Source organism: Phyllostomus hastatus, unplaced genomic scaffold (assembly GCF_019186645.2).
Source record: "Phyllostomus hastatus isolate PE091 unplaced genomic scaffold, TTU_PhHast_1.1 phas_scaffold_501, whole genome shotgun sequence".
Classification (NCBI taxonomy): Eukaryota; Metazoa; Chordata; class Mammalia; order Chiroptera; family Phyllostomidae; genus Phyllostomus; species Phyllostomus hastatus.
This window is the reverse complement of record NW_025334033.1, coordinates 12229337-12256073: the sequence shown is the minus strand read 5'-3', so window position 1 is coordinate 12256073 and position 26737 is coordinate 12229337. Positions and strand designations below refer to the sequence as shown.

Below are 26737 nucleotides of genomic sequence, written 5' to 3'. Positions count from 1 at the left end.
ATGGCTTCCCTAACGCCTACCTAAGATTTTTTGTTGTTCCCTGAACACATTTTCCTATCACCTAGTTCTTTGGGCTTACCTGTGCTATACTCTTTATCAGGGTCATTTTAATTGTTTGAGTATATGTCTGCCACTCCACTAAACTGAACAATTTGAGAGCAATGCTATGTTTTACTCATTTTGTCAATATCTAAACACTAGCTAACTGAATCTCTTGGTCAAATAAACAAATGCACAAAATGGGTCATCATGTACAAACTATGCCTTGACATTTAAAAATTGAGTATTTTTCATTCAGTTTACCGCTTGCTAAATTATAAAATTTTCCAGATACTCCTGCTCCCGCTTTGAGTCTGCACATTCCTCATATCTTGACCCAGGGAACAGAACTCTGGCTAAAAGATGGAAGCCTGGTCTTCCAGCAGACTGCTGTGTTGCCCTGGCTAACTCTTTTAACTTCTCTCGGATCCTGTTCTTCATCTGCAAAATGCAGATCACTCAGGTCCCTTCCACTGTGAATATACCTGCTATATATACCAGGGGTTTACACTCTTCTTCAAGTGACACCTGAAGACCATTTCCCTGTTTAAAAACAAAAAGGGTAAGAGAGGGAGAGATATATAAGAAACCGAACACATCAAGTTTTACCATTGTTTTAATTGGTAAAGGAAAAAATATCAAAGTACATGCAATGCAGATTGAGGGAAACATGAATTTTATATAAAAATTTTTTCATAAGGCTAATGTTGAATTCCCTCCTCTCCTCTCCATCTTGAAGTTGCCCAGATAGGTCAACCCCGGAGATCAAACATCCTAAAGTAAAATGGTAAAGATTGTATTTGTATTAACATCGGTATTGTTTCTTAACTTGTCCGCATAAAGCATAACATAAAAGCATTAAAAAGAAAGAAAACAGAATATGAAATTAGTTCATTCCCAATGAGTTATCTTCAAACCTGAAAAAAAAAGAAACAAGTCTTGTTAGTAAATATATTATTTGAATTACAGATCGCACCACCTAACTTGTCTAACTTTTGCTGTGTATATCGCCATTTGTAAAAGAAGTAGCTGCAGACAATTTTCCAGACCCATTACAAAGAGTATTTTCCATTAGTTTAGCCCATTGATTCTCCTACAACCTAAGAGAAAAGAATGCCAGTATTAGAGTTCAGATTCTGGCTCTACCATTTTAGTTACTATGTGACTCTGGGCAGATCACCCCGCTTCTCTGATGCTCTCTTGAATTAATTTCCACGCCCCAAAATATAACAGGAGATCTGAATAGATTTTCAGTACCTAAGGCACCCTATGGGGAATTTCATTGAAAAGCTGGATTTTCTACCTCTGGATTCCATCCAAAGATGCAAAGAAGTCCAATTCCTCCCTCTTTCATGCTGCTGGAGCTCCTTATAGATACATCTATTTTAGTATCTTGATATTGCATTACAACAATCTGTTTCTATTTCCTCTATTGGACAGGGAGCCTCTAGAAGGCAAACAGTGCCCATACACTACGACTTCACGAGATACTGAAGGAATGGGACATCTTCAGAACCATGTCACTCATCTCTTCTGACTGAATAATATAGCAACTGCTATGCAACAGAAGAGAATGGTTCATTTTTGAAAGCCCAGAGATGCCCCATGTGGAAATGGCAGAAAAAAGAGCAAGCCCTTGCAGGTGGAATTGGTAAACCAGCTGCCTCTGTCCTGTCACACCACAACAGCATCTCCTCTGACTTCTTCTAGAGAGCCAGGGATGCTGGCAGAGCCACAACTGGGGCCACACACCTTCCTCATGCCACCCCACAGGAAAGAGGATGTGGCCTCGTAGGAATTTTCTCTGCCTGCTGAAATGCTACTAATGTCCTCCATATACGGAGGGTTATCATATTAGAGCTGCCCAGAAATAGTGCCCAAGATAATGAAACAACAACAAAAACGCACTTTCTTAGTTAGAAACTTACCTCCATGATGCTGGTTAGTTATACTGATCTATGAAAAAGAAAATGGGGAAAGAAAAAGGAAAACAGTAAGTTTTAATTTTAAAATACTATATATTAACAAATGTCTAACAAAATAGCCTGCTGTCCTTGACCATGAATTCCTTGTTTAGAACTACCAGTAGGATCCAAACCTGCCTACTAGCCTCAGACCTCAACCCAGGCAGAGAGTGCTGGAAAAGTCCAGATTGCAGGGTGCTAGGAGAGCAAGAACTGCAAAGGCCTGTGCCTCCCTGAGAAGCATGTTGGTCCTAAGAATCTGTGAGGCTGTCAGGAAAGTCTAAGGAAGCCAGTAGGTAAGAAATATTGGGAATGAGTGTGTATTTGTGCAAGCGCTATTGCTGCTCCTTGCTTTTGCCACAGGAAAACTACCATTTCCCGGGCCATGCTGTGCAGAGGTCTCTCAGAAGGTGCCACTTATCAGAGCTTCAATAACATTTCCTGACAATCCCAGTATGCATATTTTTTTTAAAAAAAATCAAAGCAGCTTTGTTCTGTGGCTGATGTCAGATACAATGGCCAGCCACTAAGAAAAGAACTTGAAAACTTACCCCACTTAACTGTCTTGGGCTCATTCAGGGTAACGTGTTTCACAACACAGGTGTAATCATCTGCTGCACTGGGAGTGAAATTTGCATGCACCAGAAGATAGAAAGACCAGTCCTTGCTGAAAGACAGGTCTGACCTCTCTGTTTTCATCGGTTTTCCATTCTGGAACAAATCAATTTCAATCTGGGGTGGATGGAACCCAGATACATAGCAGTTCAGGAAATTCGGCTTCCCATACTCCACTGGGTGCCGTGAGTAAAACTGAATCTTCGGAGGACCTGAGGAACATCAGGGAAAGACAAATGAAAATTGCAGAGTACTTCACTTGGGGCTTCTTTGGTCTAAAGCTAGACCAGACACCAACTATTTAAATTTGATCATCCATTTCTTCCAATTTCATTTTCACTTTTCCAAAAGGCTACCTTATAATTCCCCTACACAAGCATTTTTGGCTTTTTCTACCAGATTTCTAGTAGTACCTTCTGTCACTGGAGATTGTGCCAAATCTTCAAGAACCATTCTGTGGAGGCTTTCAAGAACTTTTGATGGCTTCTCAGCACCCATAGAACTGTACACTTGAAACCTGTATGGCTTTGCAAACCACTGTCAACCCAATAAATTCGACTTTTTAAAAAGTCTACATGATTTGGCCCTAACCTACTTTTCAAACTTCATTTTTCACTTCACACACCCTCCCATTGTAGCCACATCAAAGAACTCATGTTACCATACCCTGTTTCAGCCCCTTCAATTTTTTTCTTATGTTTACATGTTTCCTTTTGGTTCTTGCTCCTGCCTAGATCAACACCCATCTGACTTCTCAATATGTATCAAGTGTTCAGTAAAGTGCCTGGCACACAGCAGTTGCTCTGTAATTGGCAGACGTTATTATCACCTACTTGCTCAGGTTCCTAAGAGAATCAACACAAAGCATGTTCCTGCAAAACACAAACTCTTCATCCTGCTCAGAGTTTATATACCAAACCCCTATCTGATTTTGTACCTGATTTCATGAGCTACAAGATTTAAATAGCAAATAGCTTAAATGAGTGACTTGGGCTGGATCAGAACAAAAGGAAAGGGTGAGGACTCAGGCAAATGGGAGAAAACATACTCTCCCTTATGACCAAATAGAGTAATGCATGAAAATGGGACTTGCATTTTAATCAGCACCCTAAAATGATTCTTATAACTGAGCACGTTTGGAATACATTGCATAATGCTACAGAACAGTGGTTTCCAAAAGGGGATGCATGACCAGACTTCATGCATCCTAGGGGCTTCAGAAAGAAAATATAAACTTTATTTCTATATTTTTCACCCAAAACAAAGAGAAGTTTTATCGCTATTAAATATACAGGCTAACACTAATATACGCATATAATTCACTTTAAAATACATGCACATTCAAGGTACAAGATTACCACAGGGCTGCTCCTCCAGTTCCAGAAGGTGGTGGGGAAGAGAAAGAGTACCAGGCTACTCTGACCATACACATCTGCCTAGAAACACTCTGTCATCAAAGGAAAGGGCACCAGGAAAAGAAATATTAAAAGTCCACAAGAACTGGACTGGGGATCCCAGTACAGCCCTGATTTTATTTTTTTCATAAAGTTAAAAGTGAAGATAAATCAGAATGCACTTCGTATTTGAGTGTCTGATAATTAGAATATAATAAATGCCACAGGAGTCGGAGCAAGGTTCATCTGGCCTGGAATTCTTATTCTGAGAGAACCAGGTAGGGTTTTGTGAAAACACCATGAAAATCTCTTCTAAGAAGAGGGCCAATATCAGCCAGGCCTGGATTTGAATCTGGACTCATCCACTTATTGGCTCTGTGACTTTGGGAGAATCATTTTAGCTTCCAAAGTTTACCTGAAAAATTCATTTATGCCCACAATGAATCAAACAAAACTCATACATGAGATAGGGCAGACGATTGACCCCCAGAGGCAATCACCATAACATATTTCTTGTGGTTCTTCCAGAAATGATCTATGTAGGGCATGTATGACTCTGGAAATTTTCAAATTAAGATTTTTTAATGTCAGCTTGTTATTTTTCAAAAGGCTTCTATAGTCAGCAGCAAATAATAATAGTGATGACAGATATTATGCTTTATTTTGTAAATAAATTATAAATTAAATATCTTTTTGTCATGATCAAAAGACCATGCTTCACAGAGGCTTTTATGAGGGGAAAAATGAAAGTCAGCTATATCACAGGGTGTTTGGAACATGCTCAACGTCCCTGGTGTCCCCAACAGACAGCCTGGGTAACCACTTTGATTACTTAGTCACTGGTTTTACAACCTCTCGGACCAATTAACCTTGGCTGTCTCAAAACTGAAAGTAGAGTAGAGGCTCCGCTCATCTTGGAAAGTACCAGGCAAGGAGCCAAAGAGGAAGCCCTCTGCAAAGAAAAAGCCCATGGCTGCCCAGCGTGTTTCAGACAATCTCACATCCAAAGGAGGCAGTTCCGGAAAACATGCGGACTACATACAGCCCGAAGGCTAACACCCCAGCATAATGCTCTGGTCAGGAGCCACTGTCTGCCATATATTCCCTGTGTGATTAAGTTACTTAAAATCTTGGTGCCTCAGTTTCCTCATCTGTGAGATACTGATAACCTTCATGTTTACATCGTAGTTGCATTCAGGGGTGTCCAACCCTTGGCCTAGGATGGCTGTGAATGTGGCCCAACAGGAAATCGTAAATTTACTTAACATTATGAGATTTTTTTTTCTGCTTTCGTTACTGTTGGTGTATTTAATGTGTGGCCCAAGACAACTCTTCCTCTTCCAGTGTGGCCCAGAGACGCCAAAAGGCTGGACACAAAAAGGACGTGCTTTTTTAAAAAAAGTGCACAACGTCCCTGGCACACTGCGAGTTGTCAAAACCAGGCAGCTTTACTGATTGTTAAAAGCGGCATGTAATGGGAACAAGTGAATTAATGATGTGAAAGCGCTCTGTAACACCTCAAAGCATTCTACACACGTTGCGTGCTCATCCCCCGCCAAAGTTTGATCCCATATTTATGTGAAAATACCAAGGGGCAGGTGAACCTGGTGGGTGCTAGGAGGAAGCCCGAAGCCCCGCGGTTCCCAGCAGAGCTGCAGTGGACTGACTTACCTCAGCGTGACTTCCCCAAAGCCCAATTGTCTCTCGGTCTCCACCCAGTCACAGTCCCCAGCTACGCGCTGTTGGAACCCGCCTGCCCTCTTTCCCCTGAGTCCAGCTGAGTCCGGGGAGTGAGAGGTCCCACGAAGGCGAGGAAAAGAAACCCTCCCGAGTCTCTCTGGAACTCATCAACACCCCGAAACTTTGTCGGCACCCACTCAGCCAGAGCGCGCCAGCAGTGTCCCCCATGCCCGGCTCTCGGGGAAAGAAGAAAAAAGCTTGCGTCCTGGGCTCGCTCCCACACCGCTCCCCCATCCTCCAACCCAGCCCGGGACTAGTCCCTTAGTCAGGGAAAGAGAACTTGGGGAACCAGGGTCTTACAGAGTTGAGAGTGCCAAAGAGGGTGGGGGACCGGGAGAGAAAGGGTGAAAGGAGAAACGGAGAGGAGGGGACACTCACGTTGGATGGCCTCCAGGCCCGACAGAGAGAGCAGTCCGAGCAAGACACACACCAAGGGGAGAGCCATCGCCACTAGAGCAGCGCCCGCCACTAGAGCAATGCCCGACGAGTGAGGAACCAGCCGAGGTCCAGGCTGCACCACTCCAAATGCGGTCTCCCGAGCCTGCGCCTCGGCTTATATTACACGAGTACACCACCAATCAGAACCCTGCCCGTCACTAGTCTCCTAGCTGGCTGTGCTGAACCAGGTTAGAAAAGGACATTTCATTTCAGTTTCAGTTTCCTGTAAGGCCTCGTGATGCCTAAGGCATGGGTTGGGCGGGGTGGGTTCGCTATTTATAAATGGGCGCCCTCTGATCTTGGGTGCGTCCCCAAGCTTGGGGCGCAGACCGTCCATCCTAGAACTTCAGCCTGGACGCACCTTTGTCCAGCACCCTCGATTTCCAGATCAGCCCACAGAGAAGGCTGAGTCATTTGCTTACGGTGCCTGAACCAGTTAGGAACCTAGAACCTGTGGTTTTCATTTGAAAAAAAAATGGAAGCCCAGAAAGATTAAGTGCGTGGACAAAAGATGAAGGGTGCCCGACAGAACAAGAAAAGTTATAAATAATTACAACCCAGGATACACTGTAGCTTTCTGGATTTGCGGGGCAAGAAAAATAGTCCAGGAACCTCGAGGATTCCTGAGGATAGCTCAGAGAACTAAGTGAAGTGAAGGAGGACTTTCTTTCTTCTGGAATTCCTTCAGGGAAAGGTTTCTTTCTGTAAAGCTCCTTGCCAAGAAGTCCTTCTCCGTATCTTCCCGTTGTTGTGTAGGTGATTTTCTTTGTTTCATTGATTTGTGAGGAAAACTACCACTGATAGTAAAAGCAGTAACAGCTTTGAGCTTTAGAGATTACAGACCCCTGTCCGAGCTCCATTCACTAACAGCTACCATACTAGGATGGTGCTTGGCACCTAATAGGTGTTGGGTAAACTGAATGAATGGAAGGGGTGGATGAATGACCCAACTAGCAAACAAGGGAGAAATACTTTAATAAACTCTAGGAGGTAGGGATTACCTCATTAATTTTTGTGGACAGGGAAAACAGAAGATAAGAGACCAGGATTCAAAGTCTGGCCTAATTTCATTGTTATTCATGCTTGTGACTCTTAGAAGATAAAGGGCAGGGCAATTTTAGTTAGAATTTAAAATGTACCCAGCCACGTAAAAAAAGGTGCTGCCCTGACAGGGCTGCTGAGTCCTCGGGCCTTCTGAGTGCAACAGTGAGAAGAGGAAGTGAACCATGCCTCGGGAAAGGGACAGATCTTGGAAATCCCTGTTGTTTTCATTGAAGGGAGTTGAATCGTGCTCCCCCAAGGAGAACAACAAATATCTTCTGGATTTCTCTCACAGATTGTTAGACCTCTTAATATTCCCTATTGTGGGGGCCATGGCTGTAGAAAAAGTAGAATGTTCTCCACAGACCTAATGAAATGAGATCATGCACAGAGAGCCTCACACCGTTCCTAACATATAGTATCTATAATATTTAATAAGTTCCTTGTAATTACTGTTCATGAACCAGTGAATATTCAGAGAGCTAAATTTGAAGCCGGTACAAAAAGCTTATCCCTGTAACACGTGCCACACCATACAGACTTCTGCTTTTGTCAGTCCTGAACACCTTCCTCTCTGAATTTTTATGAATTTCTATTTCACAGGATGATTATATACTGGCAACAATATGCAAATAAAATACTTAGTATGTAAAAAAAGAAAAAGGTTACCAGATCAAAATAAAGTTTTTTTACTTTATTTATATATGTATTTATTTCCATTTAGAAGCCTTACATTTTTATGTAGGTAAATTTGTCTATCACCCTTCATGATTGAAAGGGCCTTGTCTACTTCACATATTAAAAAAAAAAACTCACATGTTTCCTTTCTTTTTTAAAAAATATGTTTTATCGATTATGCTATTACAGTTGTCCCATTTTCCCCCATCATTCCCCCCCACCCTGCACACCCCTCCCACCCACATTCCCCCACTTTAGTTCATGTCCATGTGTCATAGTTATAAGTTCTTTAGCTTCTACATTTCCCATACTGTTCTTACCCTCCCCCTGTCTATTGTCTACCTACCATCTATGTTACTTATTCTCTCAGATGTTTTCTTTGAATATTTTTTAGGTTTAATTTTTTTAATATTTAAATCTTTGTTCCATAGGAATTTACTTTGGCATAAATGTCTTCAGTATAGAAGTTTTACTTTTTTAGTCAAGTCTATGTATGTTTATGATTTCTAACTTAGGTATCATAAGGTTTGTTTCTTAGAATGACATTTATTGGGGGGAAATGTGGAGAGTTCACTGAAGTAGGACACAGCCAGGTGGCAGGCAAGAAGCCCCATCTGAAGAAGTTTCTGAGGGGTAAGATCATTATTTTTCACTTCAGCTCAATTAATATTCACTGAGACTGTACTCTGATGGAGATATTGTGTTAACCGCTGGAGGCACAAAGATAAATGAGAACATCTCTGTTCTCAGGTGGGGGTGATAAATACAGAAACAGAATTGCAACTCAGTGTGGTAAGTACATAATGAGAAAAAGATGTAAGGATTAGTGAACGCACACTAGAAGGGCAACTCACGGAGCCTGGAAGGGAGAAAGGTGTGTCTTAGAATGCTTCCTGAAGAAGGTCAAGCCTAAGCTGAGGTTTTCCCCCCTTTGAATGTTTAAATTATTAGAGTGAGGCAATTTAATAAAGCATATGAAATGACCCTCCGATTAGATAATCACTTCCTTAGCAAAATCATTTTGCTTGAGTGACACAATGTTTTTCTGCTAGGATACATGTGTTTAATATCATTGAAACGATAGACAGAAAAGACCTGGGACAGGAAGCAGCTTTAATCAACAATTGAATAAAACTCCCAGACAGAGGATAAGAGGTTCCCACAGCAGAGAGAGGGATCCATTGGAATCCCACTCTCCCCATACAGCTCAAAGGAGTTCACTAGTTCTGACACCAAAACTAGAAGGAAGGGGAACTTTAAGATAGGAGACTACTAGAGAGGCAGTCAGGGTTAGATCTTAAAAGGCCTGTGCCTTTTGTAAAGAACAGGAAGTGAAAACCACTGAAGGGTTTTCAGTTAGGAAGGGTCAGTTCTGACTAAAGGATGTCATCAGCATGTAGGTGGTAGGAAGGTATAAGTGGATGAGATTGCCCAGGAATAACAAGTTGCAGAAGATTTAACCTTTTGAGGGATTCTTGTTCTCTTTGAGAATGTGAGGAAAGTTCTGTCTTTCCAGAAAAATGTGCCTGCTAAAAATCACACAAACATATGTATCAATTTCAAGGGACTCTTAGATTAAGAATATTCAATGTGGAGGGGCAAGAGAAGAGGCACGAGGAATAGGATATTTGAAACATGGCAAGTGGAAGAGGAAAGTGGGAAAGGAGTCAAAGAAAGATGACCCAAGAGGTACAGAAAGACGCAGGAGACTGAACTGTCAGGAAGCTGTGGGAATTAGAGACGTACAGAGGGCATGATCAGCAGTGTCAAAGGCTGCAGAGACTTCAACAGCCTTAAGGTAAGGACTACAACATGTCTTTTGCACTTACAGTTTGAAAATTACTGGTAATTAAGAATAGTTTCTGAGGAGTGATGGGTAATGGTAGTTTTGATTTTTTTTTTAAATTCAAGAAGTGTTCAGTGGTGGCATCTGAGTAGAAGTGAGAGTAGGTGATTTGTCATGATGATGTATTTGAAGAGTACTAACATAAGGTTGAAAAATTATCAGTTGTCCATAGGAAGGATTGAGGGGCTTGTGGGGTGATGTCAGTCTGTCCACTGGTGCCCCATTATGATGGATTCAAAAGCCAGGGAGCAGCAGCTGAAGAAATGATATGAGTTGAGGAAATGGAGAAGCTTGGTTTGTTGGGCAGGAGACAAATATCAGGCAGTTAAAATAAGAAACAAAAACAAGACAGGGGTTATGTCTGTAACAATGAACACATCCTGTTGTATCTATGTTATGCCATAAGAAAAAGAAAGGAGGAAAAATAGAGAGGCTGAAGACACAGAGGAGAGAGGAACGACTGAAGTGGTGGAGGGCATAGGATCCAGAGAGGTTCGACTAGAGAATGTAAACCTGGAAGATCGAGGGAGGAGGCCTGTGCCTGCAACTCAATTTCCTCCAATTGTAAATTGAAGTACCGTATTTTTCAGACTATAAGATGCTCCTAGGTTTTAGAGGAGAAAAATAGGGAAAAAAATTGAAGCAAAAAATGTGGTAAAATATTTAATAACATAAATAACATAATATTTCACCAATGTAAATGTAAAGCTACATTTGGACTATAAGATGCACCCCCCATCCCCCCCAAATTTTGGGGGATTCGTCTTACAGTCCGAAAAATATGGTAGCTCAGTCCCAAAGGCCTCTATTTCTGTATAACATAAGAGGTGAGGTGACTGCTGAGAATAAAGAGAGTAGAGTCATGCAGGGGACTTAAGGACAATGATTATGTTTTAGATGCTGATAATTGAGGCTTGGGACAGAAAGCTGAAGAAAGACAAAGAAAAGAATGGCTCAGGAGGCTGGTGATGGAGGTATCAGTCAGGGTCCTGATAGGAAACAAATAGCACATTCAAGTCTGGTAACCAAGGAGAGTTTTGTGATGGGTGTGTTTACCAAAGTGTGAGCAGGATTAAGGGAAAGTGATAAAGGAAAGTGAAGCACCCCTGGCACTAGAAAGGGTGGCAAGCCTTTGCTATGCCTAGGCCTCGAGAAGCAAGAAGAGAGCAGATAGCAGATACAGATCTCAGAGAGAATGGGTATAATTTAGGAGAGGGCTGCCACACTGGAACCCACATGACATAGGTGTTGACATTATCTGCCTACCAGGCAGGCTTCTCTGTCTACAGGTTTTGATAATGGCTCCATCCTCTGGCCCTTGCCCTAAAGTGGTAACCACCAACTATTACCAGTCCTAGGGAACTGTACCATTCCTTATAATGGCACTACATTCTTTCTATACCTTTACAAATATCCCTTTATTGAATTCTACTTCAATTATCCAATTTGAGTGAACTATCTACTTCCTGCAGAATCCCTGACTTAGAAACTAGAATCCTGGTTTTTTTTTAAAGACCAATAAAATAGACAAACTGGGGAAAAGAAGAAAAGAGGAGACAACACATAAATAATGTTAGAAATAACAAGAGAAACAAAGTACAGATTTAAGCATGAATTTTAAAAATACTCTTATACTATAAACAACTTTATGCCAACAAATTTGAACTTATAAGAAATGGACACATTCCTAGAAGATTATATAACTTAACAACACAACCTCAAGAAAAAACTGAAACTGGAATAGATCTACAGACCTTAAAGAAACTGAAATGATGGATTAAAAATCTCCCATATAAGAACAGTCCTTAAGTGTTTTATTTGGCAAATGTAAACTTTTCTTTTTTAAAAAATGTTATCTTTACTGTATTTTTTCCCATTACCATTTAGGCCCCTTATGCCCTCTCTCCACCAACGTAAACATTTCCAATATATCTTTGATCTAACAATTCTGTTTACTTGTCTGTACTTGTCCCGAAGCTGTAAGAGGCCCTGGGTGGCACCTGCTTTATTCAATTGCTGCACACCAAGCCTAGCACAGGTTTGGCTTAAACTTAGCACAGCTGAACTGTGCCAGAAGTTTAGACAATCTACAACTTCATGAGACTTCAGGAAAAAGTAGGGGACTTTCACAAAACCCACTAGATCTCAAGTAAAATTTCAAATAGCCAAGTCTGGACTATAATCTTGAAAACTAAGCCCTGTTTTCACCTGTTTAGTACCAGTTGGTACAAGAAGTTCCTTCAGAATGCAAATCTGTATGCAGCAGGTGGCTCTCCCTCAGACATGGTCTCTATAACAACCTAATAACTCACTTCTGGGACACTAAAATTCACCACTTAGACCTTTTGTTAGTAATACCAAAGTGAACTATTAGGAAGTTCATGAGAGAAACAGCTGAGAAACGATACCAAAAGGCCTGAACCCAATTAAGATATTTGAAAAGTTTTTTAGTAACTTTCAAGCTACTTAAAATTTCTCCTGCCCATATAATTTTGACCTACAGCAAAACTTTTGAAACAAATATTTTTATTTAGAGGCATCAAGAATCACAGTCCTATAACCAGGATGATAGGGCCCTAACTTGCCTTTCTGATGTGGAAAAATTTGCTTTGCTTTTATTTTTATTCAGAAGGTCTACAAAGTCATGTGAGGTTCAGCTGAGCACAGATGTGGGCACCGAACCCAGCCAGGATCACTTGGGGCTTAGATGAAGCTCAGGTGGGGTCTTGGATTTTGCCTACCAGCAGTAGTTATATGCTTGTTTTTATTGTTATTCTTTCTTTTCTTTTTATTCCTCAGCTTCTGAATCAGTTTTCCATTGCAGCAGCCAAAAAGATGCAAGATTGTGTAATCATGCAAAAATGTTTTTACCTTGAAGATCTGACTTCTAAATTCACAGGATTCCCTTATCAGTTAGAAGTGGGTAGCAGACTTAAGTTCACAGACTCAATGAAGGGCAAGCATCACCAGGTGGACTGCAGGGATCCACAAATGCACTGCCCCGCCCTGAGATCTTGGTTGCTAGGTAATCTCCCCAGGATTCACCAATTTTCCTATCCAATTTTGATGGAGCAAAAGTAGGGATTGAAGGGAACATAACCTTGCACAATTCCTATGATGGGTGTAGAACACAGGGATACCCTTTTAAAATATCTGCTCCCAAATAGCAATCCCAATAAACTGTACTTAAAACTTGAATGATTAAAAATGCAGTTTATTTCTCTTGCCCTTTCAAGGATTTTCTTTATCATAAGATTATGTTCTCATATGTCTATCAAGATGCCATGTTTTGGGGATGCTGGCCCTTTAACAGGAAAGTAGGGGAGTGGCTGGGACTCTTAAAGCCAGGGCAGCAAGCCAGTGCTGGCCCAGGCTACCATGGCAAAAGTAAGCAGAAAGGGCAGCAACAAGGTAGCTGTGGGCCCCCTCACTGTGCACAGATGGAAGCTGGTGGTGTTTGTGTGGGAGTGTTTCTCCAACTCCTAGCCCTGTTCCTCTCTTCAGTCCCTTTGCAGGGCAGCTGTCTAGAGCTGGGCTGGTGAGGTCATAGGGCGGACGTTTAGGGCAGTCTGAGAGCCAAGGGCTGTGCTCCCCTGACCACCTTGCTGGGGGATGACCACGGTTTAGGGTGCCATGCCATCCTTACTGAGGAGGAGGGTGCCTCTGGGTCTCTCCCCTGTCCCAGGTTTATGTTCCAGAGGCTGACAGTGTTCTCTCATCAGAGGAAACAGCCATGGAGAAAGTCCACCAGCCTGTAAAGATGAAATGTCTTGAAGGTATCACTAAGCGGACCACAGTATCTGGATAAAAAGCCTGGGGATGCGGAGACTTGCTATTCTGGTTCAGTGATGGACATGGGCTTATATGTCCAGAATCACTGGGAGTAACTCTAAACTCTTCTACTTGCTAGCTATATTATGCTGGGTGACTGAAATCACTTTTCTGGGTCCCTATTTCTCACCTTCATAGTGAAATGATCAATACAGGCTTATATGATTTTTGTGAGAGTTAAATGAACATAGACACGTGAAATATCTGGCACAGTAGGGTTGGTTAAATTGCAGTGAGTCAGGGCAGCTGGAACTTGGTTGATTAAAGAGGCCCAGAAGTGGCTATTAGGTGGAGGAGAGCAGATGGAGAAGCCTGTGGTGGTATCTAATGAGGTAACTGAAGAGGGGATGTAGAAAGTAAAGGTATCTGGCATGTGCCAGGTTCTGTTTGCTCTAGTGGAGGACAGGTAGGGGCTCTCTGGGGTAGGGAGGCTATTAAATGCTTAGAACAGTAGGACTTGTTAGAAGGTGGTGCTGGAGCTGGCTCATGAACAAAAGTGCTACTGAGAAGCTGCCTCTCTAGATGAGACTCCTCACACCTGAGCCCCCTTCTACTTCTTTTTCAGGCCCCTGCTCAAACCAAGGCCCAGGAAAGTCCTGTGGCTGCTTGGCTCCTGAAGAGGAGCTGGTGCCTGCCTCCCAGCTGGAGGAGGAGGAAGAAAATGAGCGGGAAGAGGATCTGAATCCAGATCTAGCCCCAAACCTGGAGGAGGAAGTAGATGAAGAGGAGGAAGATCTTGGGGATCCAGCTGTCCTCAGTGTGGTCCACAACACCCAGGTGCCATGGCAGGAGGGGCTGGAGGGACTGTTGTCCTGAACTGTCTGCTGTTCACAGTGTGGCTAGACAGCCCTCTCCTCCTCTCCACCCCTTTCTAAGATAGGTTCTGGGTTAACACTTTCTATTTCAGGCTTGAACATGAGTAGGGACTTTTCGTTACCTCTTTCTTCCTGTTACCCCCACTTAGTTTCTGATGCTGTCTTCACTTTGAAAACCAGGTTGTATCAGGGCTGTGCGTCACTCATAGGGGCTGGTCCTGTTCCTGGTGCTTTGACCCTGGGCCCCTGTGTCTCAGCAGTCCACTCCTGGTATGTATTCCCTTGGATTTCCACAACCAATGGAGAGAGACAAGGATTCCCATGAGGAATGAAGTGCCTCGGATCAACCTGCTCCTGAGATACCAGTTTTGCTTCCCCTCAGGGAAGGAGAGGGGCCTGGCCCAGCTGACTTTGATTATGAGGGAGAACCAGGCTGCCACTGTCATGGGTATTGGAAATGGCTGGCCTTACTGCCTCCCCACCCCTGTAGACACAGATGAATTTAGAAGATACTACAGAGGCTCATGTGAACCTGGGTTTTCTTCCCTTTCATTCCAGAGAGGTCTTCTCAGCTTTCCTGGAATCAAGGCCTCCGGTATGCTGGGGATGTCACCTACCTCCTTGCAGTTTCTATGGCAGGTGAGTCGCTCCAGGCACCATAGTGACAGAAAGTGACTGGTTGCTGAAAAAAAGCATGCCAAGTGTTCCTTATTTCCACTATGTTCAGTCTTCTCTTAACCTTGCTCTTGGAGATAAGGCACCCAAAGTAAGATGAAGGTATGAAAAGTGGGAGATGTCCTTTCATGTAAGGAAGCTGGGTAAATGACAGAGGTGGTACTAGTACAACTGGCCATTCATATGAAAAAGGACAAAGTAGATCCCTACTTCCACTCCCCTGCCTTTAAGCAAATAAGTAGCACTGAGCTAGGGTTAGTAAGAGCACTTGCCCTTCAATTAACTGCATAATGAGAACATGGTCTGGGGTAGAGGAACTGCAGGAAATACTGCAGGGAGAAGAGTAGGAAACTGCAGGTCTCAGGAGGCCTTCCAGTGAATCAGAAGAGATAGCTAAGCATTGTCCCAGTGACTGAAGGCACAAGAGCCTGAGAGAAAACTATCATAGAGAGGAGAGCAAGAGATGTTGGCTCACCAGACAGTAGGGAAAACACATGTCTCTACATTGTCATCGACTGAAGAGCTGCTCCCTAGGAGGTGAGAAACCCTGCTGGGAGCAAGGACAGGATCCACAGTCTGATGACCTCACAGTTGGCTTGAAGTTCCCCCAAGGCAGCAAAATGTCTGGTGAGGTTCTTGAGGGTAAAGGCAGGTGAGAATGTAGAGACAGAAAAGGGACTCAGCAGCAAGGGCAGCATTGAATTAATGGCGATGCCCTCCTCACAGACCTCTTATTTCTCTTAGACCCTGGACTACTTGTCTCCAGTTCCTTTCCGGCCCACCATTCCCAGCACCAGCTCTCCAGTGCGGCACTTAGGACCTCGACTGCTCTCACCAGACCCATCTCTCTTCTGCAGCTCACCGACCTCATGGCCCCCTAGGTTCAGGTACTGGTTCAGGGTGCCAGGCACCCCAGCATCCACAACAGTCAGAGCTCCTCTTCGAAGGTCTCAGGAGGTAGTGGCTGCAGAGGGGTGGGGGCCACTCTACCAGTTGCTATAGAAAAATACAGAAACTTAACAATGAAAGTCTGAGGTGTAGTCCAAACCACTTTCCCTCACAAATGAGGAAATGGAGGCCCAGGGAGACGAAAAAGAACTTACTTGAAGGTTAGCTGGCATGCAGAATTGAGGTTAGAACTCAGAACTCCTGGCAACCAGACTAAATCATTTTCTACTGTGTCAAGATTTCCTGCAGCCAAATTGCAGAAAAATATATCTTGGAGGGGTCTGTGGGTCCTGTTGAGCAAGGATTGTGATGTTTCATGTGGCTGACTTTGGAGAGGCACATAAAGAGTTCCCTTAGATGTCCAGCTGAGGTTACCAGAGGCTAAATGAGTGGGAAAGGTAAGGAGCTGAGACCTTGCTTTCAGCTAAGTTTCTTTCTAAGTCTCCCCAGTCATCTGACCCAGCTTCACCCCCAGCACCAACGGATCCTTCAGCTGCAGCAGCATAGTCGAACACCAAGGTAAAAACTAGACCTGGAGCAGGGTTGAGGGCAGCTCATCTGCATGCTGGGTATTTCCCCGAAGTCCCTGCACAATTTGGAGTCCTATAGTGCTGCCCACCTCTGCACTCTCTCCCATCCTTCCCAGACAGCGCCACTCCCTGCTCACCACTCCTTGAGAAGTTCACTGTGGCAGGGGTGGGTGGGTCTAAAGGGATGCTCCTCCTGGCTTAAAGTCCCCCAGCCAAGAAGCCTTGGTCTCAGCAGCCAGACCCCTATGCTAAACTCATGACACGAAAAGAGAAGGACTGGGTGATAAAAGTGCAAATGGTTCAGCTGCAGAGTGAGAACCCCTACCTGGAAGACTATTACTACCAGGTGAGCTCCATATGCTCTTCCCAGCCTCTGACCTTGGAGTCAAAAAGGCCTGGACTCCATGGGCCCTCTCAGGTCCTCTCTTCAGCTCATAGGGGCCTTATTTCTAAAGTTGACATTCTGACCTCATTCACCCCTCTGTTCTCCTACACTTCAGCCCAGTGGGATTCTTTACAATTCCCCAAACACACTCTGAGGTTTTGTCTCCATCCTTTGCCATGAATTTCCCCTGTTCAGCCTGGGAATATGGACTTTTCCACCTTTGTGCACATTTATGAGTCTTTAGAAATGTCTTGTTATAAACATTCATCTATTTACCTTTACTTTTTTGCATCAAAACCACAGGGATCTTAGAAATAGTGGGATTTGATTTGTTCAATTGAACAAATGATGGCAGACATTTTGATTCATTTACTCCTCCTTCCTATCTTCATGCCACGAGCTAATTCTGACTGTGGGAAGCACAGGTAGGATCACATTATCAAAATGGGGAGGTGGAGGATATGGGGCGTGCAGTGGATAACTTGGGAACAAGGAATGCAGGAAGGTTGCAGATGCTGGGTCAGGTTTGCTTCCTGGCACTCCATTTTTCTCTCTGCCTTTTTATCTGACCTGGTAATAGTACCTAGTTCTTGAAGGCCTTAGTATGGGAATCGCAGGACAGGTAGCATGAGGCCCAAGGTGTTTAAAATACTTTAGAATGATTGCCAATAGGGCCTAAAGTGCCAGGAACATTTCTGGAAGGGATGCTACAGGATAGTGTGTGTTAAGAAGTTTCACTGGAGAACCTTAATTCTAAGTTCACAAGATGAGTATATGTTTTTACATTCCATGGACTCAGAAATATTATCAGAAACTGGAGAAGAAGGAGGCAGATGAAGAGCTTCTTGGACGAAGGAACAAGGTTGAGTCTCTCAAGCTGGTAACACCTTATATTCAGAAGGCAGAAGCTTACGAGTCAGGTAGGAGCAGGCTGACCTGCTGGGTTGGGCTAGCCATCTTGGTGGATAGAGGGTGGAAAGTGGAGGGAAGTATGTCCATTCTGACTTCTTTCGTGCAGTGGTTCGAATCGAGGGTTCCCTAGGCCAGGTAGCCATGTCGACGTGTTTTAGCCCTCGCCGAGCCATTGATGCCGTACCCCATGGAACTCCAGAGCCGGTAGGAGTGATATCTTCCTAGAACCTTTTTCTGCTCCCTGTTTTGGAGCAAGGTTTTGAGCACCCTCATGCTTGAGTTCAGTTTGTGACCTACATGGGAGGAATAAGTGCAATCAGACTTTGTGTTAGCTTTTCCAGCTCAATTTCTAGCTCGCCAAAGACCTGGACTGCTGCTGTGGAAGTGCGGCTCATGGCTGGGGACTCTTTCTTCTAGGAGACGGGGGCTGCCAGCAGTCAGAGGCTTCGGGTGTTGTCATGGATTGAAAAGGTGAGATCAGCTCCTTAGGAATGACTTCCTAACTTATCCTCGAAAATGGGATATTGCTCAAATTGACCTCTTCTTCCTCTTTTCCCACCCTCAAATTCCCAGATGTTTCTTCAGTTACTAGAGATAGAGGAGGGCCAGAAGAATGGGCCTCCACAGCCCTGCTACTCGGAGCAGCAGAGAAACCACGTTGAGAAGCTCTTCCAGGCCTTAAAGACCCAGGAGCAGAACAACCCTGAGTGAGCACGGGAGAGTCACACCCCGCCCAGCAAAGACATTGGCTTTGCTTCAGCCTCTCCTTTCTGGCATGTTGTCCTCTCCTCTGTGCACAGCCTGAAAGTATTCTCCTATCTCACTCACAGGGAGGCAGCAGATGGCTTCCTGCAGGTGCTGTCTGTGAGGAAGGGGAAAGCCCTAGTGGCCCGGCTGCTCCCCTTCCTGCCCCAGGAGCAGGCTGTTAGCCTTCTCCTAGTTATCACCCACCATCTGCCTCTCCTCATCAAGAGGGATGCAGCTGATCAGGTAGTGTGGCATTAAGTGGAGAAGAGGATGGTGTCATGGGTGGGTTAGGAATGTTTTCTCCTCCAGTCCCCAGCCCCAGAGATTCCAGAGAAGGTACTGGGAACCGAGGGGTGTAGAGCCTGCCACCCTCGAGTGAGGGGTTACAGAATGAACTGTAGAAACAGCTGATCATCTGTAGATATAATGAACAAAAGAAAACACACAGGCCTTGGTTGCACAGGTGTGAGTGTGCTGTGGAGGGTGCGAAAATAAGAACTTCCTGACAAAAGTTGAGCCCTATATCTACTTTTCTTAGGGAAAGCACCGTAGAACTAGTAGGATTTGAAGGGTCAGGATTGGGGATGAAGAGACACTAGTGGTTATAGGTCTGGTAAATAACCTGACTGGGTAGATAACAAAGGCAGGTCAGCCAGAAAAGGGATCAGGGTGGGGGTGCAAGACAGGAGGAGGTGAAGTTGCAGAAAAGTCAGAGAGGCACCCATCTTCTTGCAGGTCCTACAAATGTTATTCAAACCTTTGGGCAAATACATCAGTCACTTGACCTTCCATGAACTCCTCCAAGGGCTTCAGGGACTAATGCTGCTTCCACCTGGCTCCTCCGAGCGGCCCGTCACTGTGGTGCTTCAGAATCAGGTAACATGTCTGGGGGTTTTTCTCTTGCCATAGGTGGCCTCCAGGTGGTATCACTGACATGGAATAAATGAGGGAATGTTCTCCTCTCCTCATCTTTCCTGCTTATCCTCTGCAGTGCTTATCAGCTTCCAGTGAGCATTAGGATCACCTGGAGAGCCTAGTGAGCACCAGTTCCTTGGGCCCACTGCTAGAGAGTCTCATCTAGTAGACCCAGGCTGGGGCCCAAGCATCTGCTTTTCTAACAAGCTCTCTGATGATGGTGCTCACGTGCCCTCTGGAGCAAAGGTCACCAAAGTTTTTTGATTTTGTTTCCCTTTTGGTAAAAAAAAAAAATCTGACACATCACCTGTGTGTGTTTGTAAGTCATTTATATGTAACACTATACTAATATTAGGTACATAATAAATACAAAATAGAACATTTTAAAAGATGAGACTCTAAAGGTGAAGTTCTGGTATGTTCTAATATGCCAGTGGATTGTCTTATGAACCCCTCTCCAAAGACCTTTGCCTAAAGCAGTGCTTCTTATGGTGCGGTCCACAGACTACCTGCATCAGATTCCTGGGTCCATTTCTGCCCTATTCCTCTGACTCCTGACTCCTGGGGGCAGGACCCATGAGTATGCATTTAGTCAGTTCCCTAGAAGAGTGGTTCCCAACCTTTTTTTGGCACCAGGGACAAATTTCATGAAAGACAATTTTTCTGTGGATCTGGATAAAGGGATGGCTTTATAGTCTGCTACCAGATGCAGCTTAATTGTCACTTGCCACTCACTGATAGGGTTTTGATGTGAGTCTGCAGGCAATTGGTTTATTATGGTCTCTGTGGCGTCATACCTCTATGCTGATGATAATCTGTGTGTGCAGCCGCTCCCCAGTGCTAGCATCGCTGCCTCAGCTCCACCTCAGATCATCAGGCATTACATTCTCATAAGGAGCATGAACATAGATCCCCCACATGTGCGGTTCACAGTAGGGTTCACGCTTCTGTGAGAATCTAATGCTGCTGCTGCTCTGACAGGAGGAGGAGCTCAGGCGGTAATGCCAGCAATGGGGAGCAGCCGTGAATACAGATGAAGCCTTGCTTGCCTGCAGCTCACCTGCTGCTGTGCAGCCTGGTTCCTAACAGGCCACAGACCGGTCTGTGGCCCAAGGGTTGGGGACCCCTGCCCTGGAAGAATCTTTTGGAAAGTTCAGAGCAGTGATTCCCTTGGAAAGATCTGAGAGTTCTTTGGCCAGCCAATATAAAATTTAATAGTTTTATAGGTGTTGGACTCAATTTGTACATGTAAACTTGCTGTTGTAGTTAAGAAGACAGAGCCAGGGAAGCACCAAATGCTTAGGGTGAACTCATTTTCCCTGGATGCTTTATCACTTGCAGTTTGGAATATCTTTGCTCTATGCCCTGCTGAGTCATGGGGAGCAGCTGGTATCCCTGGATCCATCCCTAGTGGAATCCAACAGTGACCATGTAGCTTGGTAAGATCATAACGGCCTGTAAATATTATTCCAGTACCTCTGGGATGTGTAGGCTGGACCAGATGAGTTATTTCCTGAATGGTGTACTCAAGCATCAGGAAAGAAGTTGGTCAAAGGGAATACTAGCAGAGCTGTAGCTGCTCTGCCTTTTATTGCCCCCTGTCTTTAGTTCCCTAGAGCGTTATTTTCCATGGAAGGCAGTATAGCATAGTAATTAAGGGGACAAGCTTTATTTTTATTTTTATATTTTTAATTTTTTTTACATTATTGTATTTTTTTCCCATTACAATTAGAAGGGGACAAACTTTGGAGTCAAACAGGCCTAGGTTTGAATTTTGCCTCTGTCACTTATTATTACTGTAACTTTTGGATATGTTACTTAGCTTCTCTTTAGCTTGTTTCCTCATTTATAAAAGAGGAATCTAGGGATGACAGTACTAGCCGCTTAGAGTTCTGAACATTAAGAGAAAAGATGCATAAAGCACTAATCAGTGCCTTGGCATATATCAAAAGTGCAAATATTCTCTTAATTGCTGCATGCATAGAAAGTGATATTGGTGATAAAGTATAGCAAGGATCTTTGCCTTGAGCCTCTTTCCTGTATAAATACAAATACTTTGATATATTTCTTCCTCTCTGCCCCCCAGGACAGACATAGTGATTCTAATCGCCTGGGAGATAGCTCAGATGCCTACAGCCTCTTTGGCAGAACCCTTATCCTTCCCCAGCAACCTTCTTGCCCTGTTCTGTCGCCATGTGGACAAACAATTGGTACAGCAGCTAGAGGCTACAATGCAGTAAGTTACAGCAGAAACAAGGTCATAATCCCTTGTTTGAGCCCAGTTTAGGTTCTGACACTTCTCTATTTCTTTCTAACCAAGAGCATGGAGGAAAGCTTTCTTTTAGAAGTAGTTGCAGACACTCTGGCATTCACTGAGTAACGCGTCTACCTCAAATTAGGTCCCTATGGTCTGTTTCTTTAGCTAAACCACTTAAATGATTCCCAGGTACTTTGGTCATTTATCATACTAAGCTATTTGAAGGCAAGACTTAATTTCAGAAACTGAATTGTTCATTCAAGAAATATTTGATGGGATCAACAAATGCAGCACAAGATGTCTGAATCAATGCAGAGCAGCCTGGACATTAGTCCCTGAACAGGTCCCCTTGACCAGCAGACCCACAGCACACAGGCACACTGACAGCTGCAGTGTCTGATAGGCCTCCAGCACTGCTACTGAAACAAGTACAGGAATCAATGAACCAAGCATCATCCCTAATTGTCCCAAGGACAGAAGAGACAGTGGAAGAAACTTCCACAGAGGAACTGACCCTGCGAGTAGCAAAGACAATGTGGAAAACAGCTGATACTAAGGAACGCAGTAGCCCTAGTATAAGAGAGGTGAAACATTACTACATTCCTCTTTCCAACAAACAGAGCTGTAACATCAGTAGGCAATGCCAATGAACACCAAATTCAATGCTGAGGTGAATCATAAGTCCTGCCTGGATCAAACACAGCCCCTCCATCCAAGACTACAGCATGTTCTTCCTGCAATCTAGCCAATAGTGGAGTAGCCAAGAAGCAATTAACAACAAAATATATATAGAAGGGGTCAACTATTCCAGAATACAAACATAAACAATATGGAGGTCATCTCTGTCCTCAGAATTAAACATCTGCTGGAAAGAGTCAGATATTAATTTTTTAAAGATTTTATTTATTGTTAAAGGGAGTGGGAAGGAGGGAGAAAGAAAGGGAGAGAAACATCAGTTAGTTGCCTCTCACATGCCCCCAACCAGGGCCCTGGCCTGTAACCCAGTCCTTTTGCCCTGACTGAGAATCAAACCAGCAAACTTTCAGTTTGCGGGATGTCACATAACCCACTGAACCATACCATTCAAGGCCAGATATTGATTAAATCACAATAATACTTTAGAAAATGGAATCATTTGCACTTAATACCTGTTGTCTTTGTAGGCTTGCCTGGATCTACTGATCTCACTGCTCTGGAATGCGGACATGTGGGAACAGTATGACCATCAGACACCAGTTGTATGGGCTATGTCTACAGGGATCCAAGAGTCTGAAGACATTTCTTATGCCTTATGATATGTTGGAGGGCCCCGCCTAAAACATTTTCTTATGCTTTCTTCAAAAATCTGATGCCGAAAAAAGCATGACATAGTAAGGTGTAATTAGAGATATTATAATAATGTGTTAAAACTTATTTGTAAGTTAGGATGTATAATGAAAGCCATTTGCTTATATGTGAATGCTCTAAGAATATTGTTAATATAAGGGACAAGGCCTTGTTATGTCTAACAAAACTATGACCTTGGAAATTGCTTCAATGTTGCCATTTTTTTTTTTAAATAAAGAGAAAATAGCCCTAGCTGAGCAAAGAGAAATGAACTTAAATATTTGTTTTGGGATATGAAATGTTTGGTGTAACCTCACAGACAAGGTTATGCATTTGCCAGCAAATTCTGGAGTGCCTTTTGTGAACTAAGAACCATATTAGGTGTTAGGGTAACAGTGTGGAGCAAGGAAAAGTCCCTGCTCTTCTGAAACTTACATTCTGTTTGGAGAGGGACTGACACAAAATGTCAAGTGGTGATCAATACCATGGTGAAAATGAAAGTGGGTGATGAGTGACTGTAGTGGAATGGCCCGGGAAGGCCTGTAACCTCGACAGAGGTTATATTTAAGCTGAAATGAAAAGTATTTCACGAAGAGGCCCTATTGAACACAAAGCCCCCAAAATGAGATGAACTTGGTGTGTTTCAGGAAAAGAAAATGTAGCTCAAGTACACAGATAAGTGGGAAGTCTATAGATCTGTAAGCTGTGATTTTTTTTTTTAATTTAAATTTTTAACTGCAGTGAAGTCAGGATTTTAAACAGGAAAGTAACGTGACATGATTTCAGTTTTAGATTATTCTGACTGCTAAATTGTTGGAGAATAATAGAAGGCAGGAAAATGTTCAGAGGCTTTTTTTCAGCAGCTCAGGCAAGAATTGAGCAGTGGTGACAAAGCAGAGCAGAGATTTGGAATAAGCCTTGGAAGGAAGTGAGAGTTGACAGCCATTGCTGATGGTCTGGATAAGAGTGGTGGTTAAGAATCAAAGATAATTCCCTGGTAGAGTGAATGGAGGGTGCTCCATACTGAAGTGGGAAAAATGAGAAAGGTGGGCTTGTGAGGGGTTAAAAATCAAAATTAGACACTTTAAATTTGAGTCCTGTTAGAAATCCAAGTAGATATAACAAGTAGGCAGTTAACAGCAGTCTGGAGTTGAAGGAAATGATCAGGGTTAAAGAGACAAAAATGGGAGTTATCAGCACAGATGTTATTTAAAGATGGAGAGGGAGAGATTATGTAAGAAGAAAAGCCCACTGAGGGGAGGTATCAGTGAAATAGGTAGAAAACTAGGGAAGTGGTGTTACCAAAGTTGAAAAGAACAAAAGATAAAGGTAAAGGAGTTCATTATCACCAAGACCTTATTATATGAAATGTTATAGGGACTTGTTTAGGAAAAAGAAGATTGAAAACTATGAACATTAAAATAACAAACTCACAACTATCAACTGAATCTAAAACAAAACAAAACAAAAAACCTAAGCAAACAACCAGAACAGTAACTGAATCATAAATATGGAGATCACATGGAGGGTTATCAGCAGGGAGGGGGAAGGAGAAGAATGGGGGAAGAGCTACAGGGATCAAGAAGCATAATTGGTAGATACAAAATAGACAGGGGAATGCTAAGAATAACAGAGGAAATGGAGAAGCCAAAGAACTTATATGCACGACCCATGGACATGAACTAAGGTAGGGGATTGCTGGAGGGAAGGCGGGTACTGGGCAGAGGGGGGCAAAGGGAGAAAAATTGGGACAACTGTAATAGCATAACCAATAAGACATACTTTTTAAAAAGTGAGGCAGGAGATAGGAAGGAAACCCCAAAAGTGCCCCAGGGCTAAGATAAAGGATGATAATACAGGACAGAGACCCTGTCTAAAACCGGTTTTTCCCACTTTCTGAAAAAGCACTGAATCATGGTGAATCATGAATGTACCTTTGCAGAAGACGCTACATGACCCCTGCTTCATCATAATAGTATAATAAATTAACGTTGTGCTATCCCCTTCTCCAGTGGCCAGTCAAGGAAAATCATGGGAGACCACATGCACAGTAGCTTTAAAGTAATATAACTGCTTGTACAGGCACAATGAAAGGCCACCAAAACTAGCCAGGAAAGATCTGCCCTATAAGAATAGAATCCCTCCAGCCCCTGAGGTCAATTTTGGCTGGGAGCTGGCCTGCTCCCATGTTCTGTGGAGTGTACTATCTCTTAATCTGCTCTCTCTCTTTCCGTTATAAACTCTTTGTGTGTTTGGCTCAATTCTTTGTCTGTGATCACCAAGAACCTGGTTACCTGTGCCCACCTGTGACAAAAGTACTTTAAAGAAAGGATTAAAGAATGATAGGTGATTGCTGGTTGTGGCAATATAGAGATCAGTAATCTTGAGGAACAGTGTGGTGGAGATAGCAGCCTGGTTAGAGGGGTTGAGGTGAGGAGAGGAGTTTTTCTAACTGCAAGAAGAGGCAACTTGGAATTTTCTAAAAGGGAAGCAGAAATTTGACAGTAGGTAGACATTGGTGTAGATTAAAGGAAGTAATTTTTTAAAATAACATGTTTTAGAACAGAAAGAGTTAGTCCACTGGGTGCTAGCAGAGCCAAAATCTAAACACTAAGAATTGCAGTGGAGAAATAGTGGCTATTTTATTGATGAATGGCATTATCCAGGGAATGGGAAGCTAGTGTTTGAAAGCTGGAACTCCTCAATGTCCTGTCGGTTACAGATTACATAGGGCAACTGATTAGTCAAAGGTGAGGTAAGGGTAATGAATCATTTCTTCAGGTCTTGAGGACAGTTCTGAAGTCTTTTCAGGCTCCCTCTGATCTCATGGAAAGTAGCCAGGGGGTTGTTCAAAAAACTGAAACACAACTTGGAGCAAGATGTTATGTTTAGTTTGCCAGAGGTCTGGTCAGTGTGACTATTAGGTCTGGGGCTACTATCTTCTGCATCAGGGTTTGCTGATGATCCAGGGTAGGGGTGTCAGACTCCTTTTCACCAGCAGCCACATCAGCCTCGTGGTTGCCTTCTTCAAAGGGCTGAATGTAATTTCAACTCCTTAACAGTTAAGGAGTAGTTCTATTTATACAGTCCTAAAATTATTTCGGCCCTCGGTGAAAATGAGTTTGACACCCCTGATCTAAGAAAAAAGCTAGGGCTGAGGGTAGTATATAGAGAGAAAGATAGAATTTCTAAGCCAAGATTTAAAATGAAATTTAATCAAAATCATAAGGACCATGGGTTTCACATATTGTAGCAGGTCTGCATGATAATGAAAGCACCCTAATATAGGGAGAAAAAGCAATACAGGAGAAAAAGAATTTTACAGGCACAGAGCCCTAGAACAAGAGGAGGATTGGAGTCAAAGCACAAACGGAGCTGATTTTCGTAGCCTTGTGATCCCATTCGATTGTGGAAAAGAATGTGTTGTTAAGCAAGGCACTGCTGTCTATTAGGGCCCTTTCCAAAAAAGCCTACTCCACACCGTCTCACCCCTCTGCTCCTCTTCCTCACTTGCTCTTTCTCCCTCTGTCTCCCTCCCTCCCAATAATCTTGTATCATACTTCCCGGAGAAGGGTAATAATGACAAAAGAATTCCACCACTTCCACCCCTTCTCCTGTTTCCCCTGCCAATTACAACACGT

At 43.4% G+C, this 26737-nt stretch overlaps 2 protein-coding genes across 2 annotated transcripts; one reads left to right on the top strand and one right to left on the bottom strand.

The window, feature by feature from the left end:
- Nucleotides 1-637: 637 nt before the first annotated feature.
- B2M (beta-2-microglobulin) lies at nt 638-6291 on the bottom strand. The gene is made up of 4 exons (XM_045823514.1): nt 6131-6291; nt 2555-2830; nt 1968-1995; nt 638-956 (listed from the first exon to the last, which is right to left on the bottom strand). The coding sequence occupies exons 1-3, from the start codon at nt 6195-6197 to the stop codon at nt 1982-1984; spliced, it is 357 nt and encodes a 118-aa protein (XP_045679470.1). The 5' UTR covers nt 6198-6291; the 3' UTR covers nt 638-956; nt 1968-1981.
- Nucleotides 6292-9662: 3371 nt separating this feature from the next.
- Nucleotides 9663-23328, top strand: PATL2 (PAT1 homolog 2). Its single transcript, XM_045823413.1, has 17 exons — nt 9663-9707; nt 12555-12674; nt 13441-13531; nt 14152-14363; nt 14960-15040; nt 15821-15963; nt 16466-16543; nt 16759-16900; nt 17739-17859; nt 17958-18055; nt 18269-18322; nt 18425-18558; nt 18682-18841; nt 19334-19474; nt 20855-20952; nt 21600-21749; nt 22934-23328. The coding sequence occupies exons 1-17, from the start codon at nt 9663-9665 to the stop codon at nt 22950-22952; spliced, it is 1887 nt and encodes a 628-aa protein (XP_045679369.1). The 3' UTR covers nt 22953-23328.
- The last annotated feature ends 3409 nt before the right edge of the window (nt 23329-26737 follow it).